This window comes from Rhinatrema bivittatum, chromosome 3 (assembly GCF_901001135.1).
Source record: "Rhinatrema bivittatum chromosome 3, aRhiBiv1.1, whole genome shotgun sequence".
Classification (NCBI taxonomy): Eukaryota; Metazoa; Chordata; class Amphibia; order Gymnophiona; family Rhinatrematidae; genus Rhinatrema; species Rhinatrema bivittatum.
The window spans coordinates 306999194-307014440 of NC_042617.1; the positions used below are offsets into that span (position 1 = coordinate 306999194).

Sequence of the window (15247 nt, forward strand, 5' to 3'; positions counted from 1 at the left end):
TTCCCACCTTTACCTTACCCCCATTCCCACTTAGCATAACCATACATACCCTCATTCACATGCACATCTTCAACCCTGTTCGGAGCAAAGTCCTGCTTATTTGTTCCTTTTGATCCACACAGATCTTGGGATATAAAAGCTGAACATGAAGCAAAAACAGTGCAATTTTGTGAAAATGGAAAAGAAATAGTAATGAGAGAGGAAAGGCGCAAGGGATTAAAAAGGGAGAAAATACTTAGTCCCTCCAACTATCAGCTGTTTGAGGCTTGTCTTATGAGAATGGTGTCCTAGATTTGTCCAAACTGTAGAATACCCCAGATCAAGAAGACTCCTCTATTCCATTTCAAAGAAAAGCCACCAGGCCTGTATATACCCTGCAGGCCAAATCATTTTATTTTGACCTCCAACCAATCCATTTGCATATATTCTATCATTTTTCCATATGGCCAGACCAGGTGTAGATGTCGCAATCCATTGATGCATATGACATGTAAATGTCACCAGCAGCGCAAGGTAGGTAGATTTGTCTATTCCATCCGTGCCATCTTTAATTTCAATTAAATTCCATAAAATCATTCTCTCATACATTAACTGCCTCCCTGTGCACTGTTGTATGATCAGAATGACCACACTAACAAGCATTGTAACAGCTTGTACAAAAACATCCTGTGATCTTGTTAGCATCTGCCAAACAATGGGGTATCAACCAATTTCATATGGTACCATTTAACATCACTTATGTATGATTGTGTAGCAGCTGATACACTCTCTTGTAGTTTTAACATCATGAGAGTTTGTACATATGTATGAATGTGCTCTAAAAATTACAGAGATGTAAGACCAGAGTCGGACAGCTTTTGCTTACACAGTATATGCCATTGTGCTATGGAGTTCTTCCCTTCTCCAGTTGCTCTTGCCAGTGTCCATTATTTTGTTAGCACCTCCTATTTCCAATGTGAAGAACAGAAATAATGGCTGGTCTGCAGAAATACAAAAAACTGTGTCCCTGGCAGATCATAGTCTGTTCATAGTTGACCAAAGGACTGCAGGATCCTCTTTTCTTCATGTAAGTATATTATACATCTTATACCATGTTTACCATCTCCGAAAGACCTGGTAATTTTCAAACCTAGGGACAAATCTATATTTCCTCACAATGGCAATAGCCTGCATCCATACATACCCTCATCAGAATATTTCCCTTAGTCATCTTTCTCGTCCCAGCCTCACTATTGTGTACAAGATAAAGTGGAGACCATAGACTGAGCATATTGTCAAGAAGACCCTATTTATTTCCCCATCATCCACATGCCGACAAATCTCAGTTGACAAGCTGCATTGTGAAACTTCATATGGACTACCCCATCACCTCTTTGAAAGTTTATTTGGCAGGGAAAAAACAAATTAATTTGGAGAAATTCTCATAGCAAACATTTTTATATATGAGACATCTTTATTTCAACCAAGAGTAACACATAGAGTCCTTAGAATAATTTAGGAAGGCTAATCATTTATAGCAACATGCATCGACCATAAAAGATACCGGAAGGCTTTTCCATGTATTCAGTTTTTAAGCATCTCTCTAATATGGGCATAAATCCATTCTACAACTTTTGGGATCCAGAATCCCCAAAATTTTTTTTCCTACCCATTTGAATAGAAACTATCCTGGTCATTCAAGCATCATATTGGCCTCTAAGGGCATGGCCTCTGACTTATTGAAGCTTATTTTCAACCCAACAAATTGAAAACTTGCAAATGTCTAGATTCCTAATAACCACCTTTAGGATTTCCCAACAAATAACAATGTCATCTGCAGGAGGGAGACTTTTAGATGTCTTACCAATTTGAACTCCTTCATACTGCTTTAGTGACCATAACTTAATTGCCAGAGGTTCAATAGCAAGCAAGAAAGATGCGACAAAGGGCATCCCTGACACACCCCTTGGCCTAATCTAAAACTATCCATGGTGTCCCCATTTACAAAAATATGCACAGTAGGGTTGTTATACAGTAGGCTGAGCCATTTTAATCATTTTTGCCTGGAAAGCCAAGCCTTTAGAGGATCCAGAACATGAATTCCCAGGAAGTAGTCAAATGCTTTCTCAGCATCTAGACTGAGGACCATTGATTCATTGTAGCAATCAAATGGCACACATTTTTTACTCTGGGTCTTTCACAAAACCTGTCTGTTTGGTAGAATGGAACTTATCCTATTAAAATTGCAGCTGCAATTTTAAGGTCTAAATTTTTATTTTAAAAATAGGCTAATATGAACTAGTTTCCTGTAAGTCCCTACATTTCTTTGGAAGAACTATTACAGACTGACTTATATCAAGGGACAGTGAATAGTAATTAAGAAATCCATTGTCAAATTTAGCCAAAGGTGTGAGTATGGAAAACTTTCAAAACTCTGTAGTCTGACCTAAGCCATCCAGACAAACCACATTCCCCAATTTAAGTTTTTGGGTAGCCTGAAATACTTCAGTTTGTTGTAACCTGGTTGAGCTGATTCTGCTCCTCTGCCATTATCTGTGGCCAATTGAAATTCAAAAAGAACGGTTCCTGTTTCTGTTCATCTGACATTTGAGCACTATATTTTTCATAACATATGAAGCAATCTGCTATCTTTCCTATGTCATTGTGTAATCAACCCAGCTTATCTTTAATATTCATAATAGTTGACTTCTGTTTTATTTTTAACCAGGTTGCCCAGTAATTTGCCTTGTTCCCATATTTAATTTATATTGAAAAATTGCAAAGATTTCACAGCTCTGGGAGGTTATTCAAGAACATCTTAATTTTGTTTCCTGCTGTCTGCTCTCCCCCAACAAATCTTTTGTGCTTATTTTATGTTTCCTGTAATAGTTTTGTTAAACTTCTCAGCATTTCTAACTTTATTTTGTTTGGCTGTATACACTACTACTTGTCCCTTTATTACAGCTTTCCCTGCTTCCCAGAGTAAAGCTGGAGAGGTTTGAGGAAGATCATTTTGTGCCAAGTATTTCTTCCATGCTTCTTGTAGGTAATTGTGAAACTTATCTACTATAAACAGACCAGGGCTCATTCTCAAATTGTGCTTTAGTTTGGATATTCCCACTTCTATCCTTACTTTAAACCAGAGCAGGATCTGATAATGTAATAGGACCTACCTATGCATCAGTCACTCAACAAAAACAGTTCTTGGTCAAAAGTATGTAGTCTTATCTTGAATAATTGTGTGGGTTAGAATAGAAAGTATCTTGTCTCTCTCCTAGATGTAAACCTCGCCAGACATCAAACATCTCTAATTATTCAGACAAACTTAACCCCCATGGACGTATCTACACGCTTCCTGTCCTTTTGAGGTTTACAATCTATCAGGGCGATGCAGTAAGGAAGAGTGTGCTAGTGCCGGACGCACCCTCGTTTGCCGCACGCACAATTTGGTTCACATATCACTCGACGGTATTTGCCACTAAAAAATTTTCTCCCATTATAATTGAGTAATCCTAACAATCTTGTTACTATGCTTTCAAAAAAAGAATGAGTCTTTGTGATTGCTATTTGTAATATATACACACCCATCTTTTGACCAAAGATCCTTGGAGAATAAGAAATCTACCACCTTTTCTCGAATTTGCTTTTCCAAGTTAAAGGGGAGTTTATGGATCAAAAATACAACCCTTCTTTGGCGATGAGAGAAACATCATCCTGCCCAATCTTGCTTCATCTTTCTGCGCTCAACCTCCCATAAGTTGTTTGTTTTTTTTTGTTTGGGTTTTTTTTTCTCCAGGAAACACATCTGTGAGATTTCATCTGTTAAAGTGAAAATAGCTTTGTTTAATCAGCAAGTGGATACCATCTACATTCAGAATCGCAATGTCAACCCTTACCATTTTTCATATTGTCTCCTCCTAATCTGCTGTTCCCCCCCCCCTCCCCCACACCAACCAGACAGCAACTGCTTTTATTATAATGTAGAAAAGTCCTGTGTGCCCCAGCCTGAATGCCCAGGACATCTAGTCCCTCCAGGTTTATTTGAATACCCACCCCCTTCCCCTCTGTTCCCGCTTCACTTCTCCTGTCCCACACCAATTTGACTGCAAGCTCAAACTCGTACACACATCCATACCATCTATACAGCTCACCAAAACCACTCTTCTGCTCCCCCCTTTGTATCACCCCTGTAGTCTCCAAGGGCCATCGCCCCAAACTTTCACTAGGGTAAGCTCTGGCATATCTATTCAGAAAAATTTGTATCTTACCATAATTACCTACCTTCCTCAAAGTATCCCATCCCCAACAGTGTTTAACATTTGCAAAGAATTACATCATAACATTCCAAACTTTACTGTGGTTTCAGTTAGAAAAATCATACAACTCCATTTATGCTGGCATAATCTTATACAAATCAACATAACTATAACTGCCAGAAAATTACATAACTGTCTTGTCATTTTGCTGGCATAGCTTTGTAACTATCTTATTTTACTCTTCCAGGTGAATCAGACAATTGAAATGTTTTGGTCATACTGGTTTCAGCGCCATCACATTCACTTCAATTCTATCCATTAGACTTCTGACCAATGATTTTTTTTCATTTCTTCCAATTTGACAGTTGGGCCTGATACTGCTGCCAGAACTCCTGCACTTCTTGTTTGAGGGACTTTTTCTCTTATTGAACCTTAATTTTTGCAGATCACAGCAGCACACATGGAAAACTCTGTAAAACACCTTTACTATTCACAAATCCATCTACAGACACAACTCCAACTGGCTTGATGAACCGTTCCATCTCACACTCAGACCACCCTCACCAGAGCAACCAATTTAGGAACTCCATATCCCATCCCTCAAGAAGGCACACCTCACCTCCACGAGGGACCGAGCCTTCTCCATTGCCGAACCCACTACCCACAAACCTCCGACTTGAGCCTTGCACCATCAAATTAAAAAATAAATTAAAGACCTGGCTTTTCAAACAGGCTTACCCAGATTAGATCCCCTGTGTCTTAACCCCTTGCTGCATCAATACGTTACTTGAACTTATCTGTTAACCTGTTAAACAATGAAACATAACTTATTTCTATAGTTCTGATCTCTCGTTTGCCTGTTTCTGGCTACCCTTCTCCCCTGTTCCTTGTAGTCCCATCCCCTGTCCCTGTTTGATGTATTTTCTATCTACAGTTCAGATGTAAACCGGTATGATGTAATTGCTAATATGGTATAAAAAAGAATTAAATATAGCTCCGAACAAAATGGTACCATTTCGTGCTTTTGTGCCGCCACCTACAGAGTAATCACTGAAAAGCAAAATCTTATGACAGCCATAATTCAATACCTCCATGTTTTTCAGTTTGCTTTGAGAATCTGTTTTATAGCTCCAGTGAAAGATAATTGCCCTCGACAGTGATGGCATGAATCTTAATCTGTTCTCTAGCCCATTCTATGCACCCATCCATACCACAGGCTGGTTCCCAGCTTATTTATGCTGTGTTCTGCTAGCCAGTCTTTAATTATTTGAAGCAGGTTGGCATCTTTAACTGATTCGGGGAGACCAATTATTTGGAGATTGTTTCTCTACTGTCATTTTCCTGGTCTTCAATCCGGTTAGTCAACCCTTTTTTTTTTTGGTCTGGGCCAGTCATGCAGCAAGCTACCTTTCAAGCTGCAAGGTAGTGACCTCTTGAGAGAATTCAGAGTTCCACATCCAGCTGCTGAGTGTCCCTTCAGACTCTATTCAATATCTTCTTTTCCTACCTGCAGTATGAATAAACTGCTCAGCTATTGAAGCAGTCATATTTTTTTAACTTATGCAATCATTTCTTGGGATATGGCTGGCCATTAAGTTTTTTACCTCACCTTTTTTTGCTGCCCTGGTCACCATACCAGCCACACTGTTCTCAATTTCTCATTTTAGTTCACAGCATTGTGGAGATTATATCCCAATGGTTTGTGGTACAATGCTGTTTTTTACTACTCTTTTATTGTCTTTAAAGTCTCTTCTGTTTACAGATCTTAACAAATTAAGAAACATCTCAGGGAAGCTGTTTGTCAGGGAGCACTGCAGAGCTCTCAAACCCTGAGTCTGCTCTACTCCCAGCCATATCCGGAAATCCCAGTGATGGGCTGGTCTTGTGGTGCCTGTCATGTTCTAACATAGAAACATGACACAGCAGAGACCATATGGCCTATCCAGCCTGCCCACCCACACAGTCTCAGCTTTACAATCCCTTCTATACCCTCAAACTTTATCTAGTGCTTTCTTGAAATCAGGTTCTATCCATGTCTCTACTGCCGTTCCATGTAGCCACTACCTGCTCTAAAGAAATTTCCTTAGAATACTCCTGACTGTCACCTTTCACCTTCATCCCATGAGCATAAGCTCCAACTGGGACCAACACCCTCTCAGTCATGGTTGTGCAAAGTCAGCCTGGGATGTAATGCTATGGTCCCAGGCATAGGACATGTCTATCATGAGGATCCATGATAGACTTAACCCTTTCACATTGGACATAACCAAACCAGCAGCTTTAGACTATCCAGGACAAAAATCAAAAGCAAAATCAAGACTGACCACAAACTGTTGATGCCCCTCAGTGCATTGATACAGTGCACTGCCCAGATGTAGCAACGAAAGAAAACTTTAGAGAAATGACTGAAAAATTTACATAAGGACTTGAGAGAGAAACTGGGGCCCTACAATGAGAAATTCCTGCCAGGTTTTGGACTAGAAAAAATCCTAACGCAGAGTGAATTTTCATTGTCAGTGGAATACATGGGAAAAGAAGAGATTGAAAGGGCCCTTATGTAGATATGTAGTATCATGGCATGCTGAAGATGCCTGGTAGAGTATAAAAGTTTTGGGCCAGGCTCTATTGGATGTCGCCCTCTTGTGAAGACTAACACAATTCAAGAGAACCTGGGATGAGCACAGAGGATCCCTAACTACAAAGAAGTAAAGGGGAAGCAGGAGTTCAACTGCAGCTTGGATTAAACAAGTGGTATCATCCTTATCTACCATCATGTTCTGTTTGTTTCATGTAAATTGCACCTCAGAATCTATAACTGGCTTGGCCTCAAGAAGCTCTTGGTGTCTTTGAAAGCAGATCAGACTGATGGTCAGAAGGCAGTATTGCTGACTTTTTAGAAATACTTTTAGCTGGGATATCTTATTGTGACCACTTGCTAATAAAAGTGGTTCTTCCATAGTGCGTTATGTACCTGATGTTGGAACCCTCTCTAGAACATAGGGGTTGACATAAGACTGATCATGGCAACTGGAAACTCGTTTTGTATATTTTTGTTGTATATTTATGTAATGTTTATTGCAGTATGCTCCAATTGTTTTGTTTTCCTATTTTATCTTTGTCTAATTGTAGGCTTGTTTTGTAATCTGTCTGGAGTTGGCAATAGTGTATACTATAAACTGTTAAAATAACAGCCTGAGGAGTGGTCAACAGTGTGGCATTCCATTTTTAGTGCAGGAAAAATAACATTGTGAATCTAGGAGAGCAGTAAACGCTCAGAAGTAAATAGCGGTAATATATTAATGAATAATCAGGAACAAGATGTGGAGGTGATCATGTTTATCAAACTTAATGTTGGAAAATGAGAAATGGAAGTGAGGAAAGAGTGGGATACTAGCATGCTTGAGATGGCCAGTGTAGAAAAAAAAAAGCATCTTTACACATGGTTGCTGAGGCTTCATCTGGAGTACTGGGTTCAGTACTCAGAGGCCAGTGTATATTGTGGTGATATTTATTTATTTAACATTTTTTATAGACCAACATTCATTGGGAACATCACATCTGTTTATACAGAACATGAATGTAACAAAAGGCTTTACAGGGAACTGAGAAAAGTTAGAACTAAAATTTAAAACAGTAATTGTGGTAAGGAATGACTAAATATTTACAGTATAACAGATATTACAATGGAGGCGAAGGCATTTCTGAGGTAGTTGGGCTTGGAGGAGAGGTGTGCATTTCTTCAGAAAACTTAATATGGGGGGAAATGATAGCATGTTACGAGGAGCGGGGAATGGTGGAAGGGGTGTAAAAATTAGGATGTATTGCGGAAAGGGGGTTATAAAGTAATTCAGGTATATACCTGCTTGAATAGCCAGGTCTTTAGTTTTCCAAGATCAGCCCACTTGCTGAGAATTGTCTATACCTTCTGCGTGCATGCAGACACTCTAAGCCCTCCTTTTCCCCTGTTCTACCAGAGCAGTACCTGAATGTAATCTGCTTTGAAGTGCTGAAAAAATGGAATATAAAATACATTTTAATTTTTTTTTTTTTTATTCTGGAGGGATTTAGGCAAAGTAGATGCAATCCAAGAACTACCAAGATATGCAGGAGGTTTCTCCCTCACACTGTCCTGGATATCCATATTTTGGCTAGTGGGATAGCTCTGCTGGCCACTTGGAAAGTGGCTTCACTTAACCCTACCCCACTCCACCCACACAACTTGGGGTCAATGGGATGAGAGCAATTGGCTTGGCAGTTCTGTAACTTTTTCTCCTCTGACCTTTTTATACTGGTCAATATTGCTGATTAAAATGACCAGCTCAAGGATTGCAAATCAGTCTCAATGCCCCAGAGCATTGACATCTGAGCTATAACATTTTGAAGGCTTGTGTTTTCCAGGAAGATGATGGCTACCCATTTGTAATATAAAATTCCCCTTTTTAAGAACTGGTGTGATGGTCTTGTTTCATCCCATCTGTCTAATCATTTTTTTTTTTTTTTTTTTTTTTTTTTTTTAGCAGTTCTTGGAATATAGTTTCCCTAGTAATGGTGGAAGAGAGCAGAGTTGGAGACTACCAATTCTAACCCCACCAGAATAGTAAGGGAGGTAACTACACCCTGTTCTTTCCTCCCCCAGTTCAATTCCCAAAGTTTAACATTACATGCATGGGGAATGGATGACCCTTGAACGTCATCTGCCTGGAGTATGAGATGAGGTAGAGTAATGACACTCCTCCTTGTAATCCAGTTTCTTTCAGTCTGATTAACATTTGAAGTTTGTCTAGCATTAGCCATCAGGCCGTGAACTTGCTGTACTGGAAACTTCAACCTGCATAAAACTATTTGAGGGTTTACCTACTCAAAGCACTGATCTGATGACAGGACAATGCTCCTTATCTTCCCTTTCCTCCTTAGAGTGGCAGACAACTCTGATCAAAAAGGAGGGTTCCAGGGCAGCCAAATATCTGCAGCATCTGTTCCCAGATACATCACCTGGAAAAAAGGTAAAGAGGGGAGAGAAGAGAATTGTAAAAACTGGCACAGAGAAAAATTGTGTTTGGGGGACACTGTTTCAATTTATTTCTTCTCTGTGGAAGGGGGTGCCACGATTAATCAGTTAACTTGCTGTGGCAGGTTTCACTTTATGCATGCTCAGGGGGAAAAGAGGATGAGAAGGGGGGGGGATATGAAACTTGTCTTATAAACCAAATTTGGAGAAACTTTGTGTCTGCAAACATTAGATCTTGACCTAATTTTTAGATGAAAATGGTTTGTGCCAGAATATGCATAGCATGTGTGCTAGAATTTGGAGAAGAGGGCAAGACATTCCAGTCTCATCTTGTAGGGAAGATTTAGCTAGGAGTTGGTAGGGCTACCTGCTCTGTAAACCATGGAAGCCTCTTGCAATTTTGTGAAACTGCTTATGGTCTCTTGTTAGGCCAGCTTTCTTCCAACAGATCAAAAGGTTATACAAAATCTGTGTTCTGTGATTCATCACTTTGAATTTGAAAGGGGGATGGGGTTCTAATTAATATGGATGACTTTAACATCTCTCACAGAAGACAGAGCCACCATAATCTCAAGACTCATAAGAAGCTTGAGCCAAAGAGCTGACTGGCTAATGGCTTTTTTTGTCTATAGACTTGTGGTGTTGGTTAAAATGCAGCAGGATATTAGCACTATTAACAAACATGAATAAATATGCTCATTAATATTCTCATAACTAGAATAATTTTATTCTTCATTGCAGAGGAAACGTCACAGGCCAAGATGGTAGCTTCTACAATCACCCAAGGGACAAATGTGACTGGTAGCTGCCACAATGAACCTGGGTATGAGGGTTTTTTCCTATTATACATCTGCACTGGTGCCCAGACTTTCATCTGGAAGACAGTTTTCAAAGCATTTAACCCACAATCAGCTGTCTGAAAATGAGCTGCCCTTCAGTCTGTCTGAAAGATAACACATGCTTCCAAAACACACACTGCTTTAGCCACATAGAGGAGCCATTCCTGGCTGCATATTTAGTTTGGGAGAGGAAACTTAAGTCCATAAAATGTATTTTCCAATGTACATGAATACTTTTCAATCTGTAGCTAGTTCAGACTATGTATAGAACATTGTACACTGTAAACAAGTGTTATTTTTATAGTAACAAGTCCTACAGTGGCTATAGAAAGTCTATACCTCCTTTCAAATGGCTGCTTTTGTTGCCTTATGGTTTGGAAGTAAAATATATCAAAACAATATTCCCTTGATTTACAGAGCAAACCCTACAACTGTCAAGAGAAATATATTCCAGAATTCTATAGCAAATGAAATAGAAATAAAAGCATGGAATAGCTTGGTAGATAAATGTCAACCCCCCCCCCCCCCCCACACACACACACACACACACACACACACACACACACACACACACACACACTCTGTATATCTGCAGCAATTCTAAATATTTAAATCTCTAGATTAACAAATTGCCTTCAAAAGCACACACACTATCAAAACAAATTAACAAAACTGTTTAATGTAGTAATGGTGGTATTTGTCTTAAAGCAAATGATCTGGAGATTCAATTTGTTTGCAGCTCTCTTTAATGAAAAAGGAATTGACTTAAAGTAGAATTAGCCACAATTTAAAAAGACTAAACAAGAATTAATACCAAAGAAACCTCCCCCACTTTAAAGCTTTAGAAAACCTTGCCTCTCCCAAAGAATCAGAAACCCAGGAATAAGTGGTTTAGTGGTCTTTGAGAAGACCGGTGACAGATACACCCATTCTCTACAATTATGCAGCTGAAATATCCACCCCCACTTCCACAGAGCATCCAGAAACACAAGAATAAATGATTATAGTGGGCTCTGGTAGGACAAGATTGAGAGCACAGACACCCACTCTATCAAATGATGCCAGTACAAAATACATTTTCTATATTGGAACATGAAGATGCTCTAGCAATGGAAACTGAAATGGTATCTGAAAGAAGAGAGGATATCCAAACACAGATAAATCCCATAACATAATGAAGACATAAGAGTTCCCTGTCCTGGGAGACTTATCAGATGCGCTAATTTTGGAATTCATTCTGAGGGGAATGCAATAGTTGGCTTCTGGGATCCTCAGCTGGTAGAAATGAAAACCAGATAGTCAATGCAATCAGTAAGAATTCTAAAATAGATATTTTCATCTATCTGGGGACCAATGACCTTACTAGAAACAGCATCCAAACAGTACAGAGATTTCCAAACTCTGGGGAAGCAGAGTGGGTATGTAGGGAGATATCTTATGTTTTATCACTGAATCACCAAAAATGAATCATAGCCAATAACTGTACAGGCCTCAGACACTGTCGCAGTGAGAACTTTTTGCCCAGGTGAATCTTAAACATTCTCAGTGCAAACAAGAGGCCTTGCCCTCATACACTGAAGGATACATTATCAAGATGTGCCAGTTTTCAAAGTTTTTTTTTTTATTATTTAGACAAACAATATGACTTAAGCTTATAAGCAGGTGTCAGGGACTGGCCAAGGTGAGTCTATATGTTAAGGGAGGGGGGGCCAGTCTGAGACAGAGAAACACTCTGGCACACAGCTTGGCATACAGACATGACAAGTTCTCCCCCTGAGGAAATGGGGAGAGGGGGGGAAAGACCTGCAATGCAGCAAAGTCCCTCCACACACCACATGCTTATGCATATTCATCAGTTGGGAAGTATAAGACAGGGGAGGCAAAGAAGGGAGAGGGACGAGCACAAATCCTAAAGATAAAGGACCCCCTGGGGAAACAAACCCTGAGGGGAGTGAATCTGGAGAGCATCCTTGGAAGTGAGAGGGGTCAGATGGGCAAGAGCAAGCCCAGATAACCTGGCAAGTATCAAAGCTAGAAGCAAGTCTCCTTCTGGGACTGCCTGACTGCTCTGCCAGTACCAGGCCCAGGAAGCCAGCCTCTCTCTCATGCCCACGTTCTATAGACCTCCAGCCAACATCTGCTTCAGAGGTGAACAGAGGGATATTGCCTGAAGCTGGGACAAAGCGTAAATTAACCATAAGTATTAGGCAGGCTAAGTTTTATGACATATGTTACCACCCATGATGTTAGACAGGAATGGTTGTTATTTTCTAAATGCTATGCCTTGCCAAATCTGTCTTTCTGAGGAGAATACATGTTGTCTGATCCTGACTTAGGATTACAAGTAAGGTGGGAGGGCAATTGGAAGTGTCCTATAGCAGACAGGTCCCCGCACCCCTAAACTTGCTTATAGGTACATGGCAAGACTGTCTTTTCAGAAGTGTTTCCTATTCATGGAAAGGGGAAGGACAAACTAAGCCATGTAGACAACTTAAATACATGACTCAAAACCTGGTGTAAGGAAGAAAGTTTTGGAGATATTGGGGGCTGGGGCAGTGCATGGAACAATAAAAGGTTATAAGGTAAAGAGAGTTTACATCTGTCTGGCAGGAAAAAGTTTCCTAAGTGAGATTTTCAAATCATATGTTATAAGGCACTTCAATTAGAGAACAGGGTAGCAGAAGGAAATTGGAATGTTACCCCCAATAAATATAGGAAGTACATGGAGAAATTATCAAAATTCAGGTCAATAGGTGTCCAGTAAGAGCAGCAAGCTCATCAAGAAAAATTAGAATGCTACAACCACAAATGCTTGTAGTCTGGGCAATAAAATTCCAGATCTATAGGCCCTAATGATGGAGGCAGACTTCCATATTATGAAAACATGGTTCAGTGAGTATTATGAATGTGATACAGCTATACTGGTCTGTCTATCTGTTCAGAAACAGTTGCATTTGTCAGTCCAAGGGGCATCCCCATGGACTGCTGCACTCACCCCAGCCCTGAGCCCAAAGTGACACCACCTGCTGGGGAAGGCCCCCAAATGCTCATGCGACAGGCTGCCACATTCAACATGCTTTTGCTGCTGCTTCCTCTGCTGGGAAAAAGCTCCTGAATGGGATGTGTGGCAGACCATCACTCTCAGCCAGACTTTCACTGCTGCCTCCCTGAGCCCCTCCTAAGGCACACATGCGCCCAATGTCACTCATCTTAAAGGGCGCACTGCAGGAAAATGCCAGTGGTGCCAGATATCGCCAGCTGGATCTATAAAAAGCAACCTTGGCAGTTCCTTACCTTGGCAATAGGTCAACTACTGGATAGAACAAGTTTTCTCAGCATTCTTGGTCCTTGCTCATGATCTTTGTCTTAGTCTATGGTTGGCCTTCAGTGTCGTCGTCTGCCCATCTGTGCTGTTCCTTGCTTTCCTGCCTGCCTATTCGTCCCACCTTCCCTCAGATGGATCTCTGATTCTGATTTTGGCTTGCTTGAAACTATGCCTATGCCTGTCTCTGACCAATGACACAACTTGTACTCTGCTTGCCACTGACCAGAGCCTGACTAATCACACCTGAACGCCACCTGCCACTGACCATGTCTGAATGCAGCCTACCCTAAACCCTGGCCTGTGTGACTCTACAGTCTCCATGGACATCCAGTTAGTCTGCAGAGGCCTTCAACTAAGGCCTGCAGGCCTCTGCACCTGAGGGCTCACCTTAAGGGGAATTAGGGCTGATATAGAATGAAGCTCCATACAGCCAGCTCTGCCAGCCAACTGAGACCTGCAGGGCTCCTCCCTGCAGGTTGCACCAACTCTGTCTCTGTCCAAGGGTCCACGCCTGTAATAGACTGCTGAGGCCATGGACTCTTTGGATGCCACCGCTGTCCAGGACATTCTGGGTCTTGCACACTCCAAGAAAAGTAACTGTTTCTGGAACTCCTGGCAGCTTCCATGGAGCGACTCACCATCCAGTTGGACAGTCTCTGCATCAGCCACACTGATATAGCCACCAGCTGCACCACCTGCATCTGCTGTACAGAGTTGCCCCAAGCTGCATCTCCCAGCTCCATCCCAGTATGCTGGGGATCCTAAATAGTGCCATGGGTTTTTAAACCACTGTTATATGCATTTCAGGCTTCAAGTGACACTCTTCTGTCATGAAGACCACCTTCATTCTCTTGCCTGGATGGTAAGGCCCTGGCCTGGGCCTCTCCCCTATGGGACCATATGGCTCCTCTCCTCATGGATCTACAGCATTTCATCTCTGCCATCAAGACTCTTCAATGAGCCTGGTCAGCTGGCCACTATGGTCTCTAATCATCTGCATCTGTGCCACATTACCTGGCCTAGCGAATTATGCCATAGAGTTCAGGACCCTGGCAACCAAATTTGATTGGAGGGAATTGGCCACTGTTGGAAACAGGATACTGGGCTTGATGGATCCTTGGTCTGACTCAGTATGGCTTATCTTACATAGAAACATAGAAATGACGGCAGAAGACGACCAAACGGCCCATCCAGTCTGCCCAGCAAGCTACGCACTTTATCCTTTATCCTTTTTTTTTTTCCCTTTTTCTCTCTCCCACCTGTTACTATTGGCTTCCAGTACCCTCCAGCCCTAATTCCCCTCCACCCCACCACCAATTTAGAGAGCAGCACCGTATCTGCATCCAAGTGACATCCAGCTCAATTAGGGGTAGCAACTGCTGTAACAAGCAGGCCACACCCTTGCCGCATACTCTTACCCATCCCTGTTATTAATTTTTTGTTATTTTTTTTTGGAGATAGCAGCCCTCCATCCTTCCGCTCCGTGAAGGTGGAACAATAACTACTGGCCACTGGCATCCTGCTCCGTGAATGCCTCTGGCTACTGCCGCTCCGTGCAGTGTTTGAATGCCTCTGGCTACTGCCGCTCCGTGCAGTGTTTTGCTGCCTCCACTTTATTCACGCCCTCTAGACTTGATGGATCCACAGTGTTTATCCCACGCCCCTTTGAAGTCCTTCACAGTTTTGGACTTCACCACTTCCTCCGGAAGGGCATTCCAAGCATCCACCACCCTTTCCGTGAAGAAATACTTCCTGACATTGGTTCTTAGTCTTCCTCCCTGGAGCCTCAGCTCGTGACCCCTGGTTCTGCTGATTTTTTTTCTGGCGGAAAAGGTTTGTC

General features: G+C 41.5%; 1 protein-coding gene across 4 annotated transcripts in view; it reads left to right on the top strand.

The window, feature by feature from the left end:
- The window catches only part of LOC115087675, a 149493-nt gene that overhangs the window by 103551 nt on the left and 30695 nt on the right, over positions 1–15247 (top strand). For all 4 annotated transcript variants that reach the window (XM_029595130.1, XM_029595133.1, XM_029595131.1 and 1 more), the window contains 2 exons: positions 9150–9238; positions 9985–10066. In XM_029595130.1, the coding sequence (XP_029450990.1) occupies positions 9150–9238; positions 9985–10066 (171 nt within the window). The remainder of the gene's footprint in view (positions 1–9149; positions 9239–9984; positions 10067–15247) is intronic.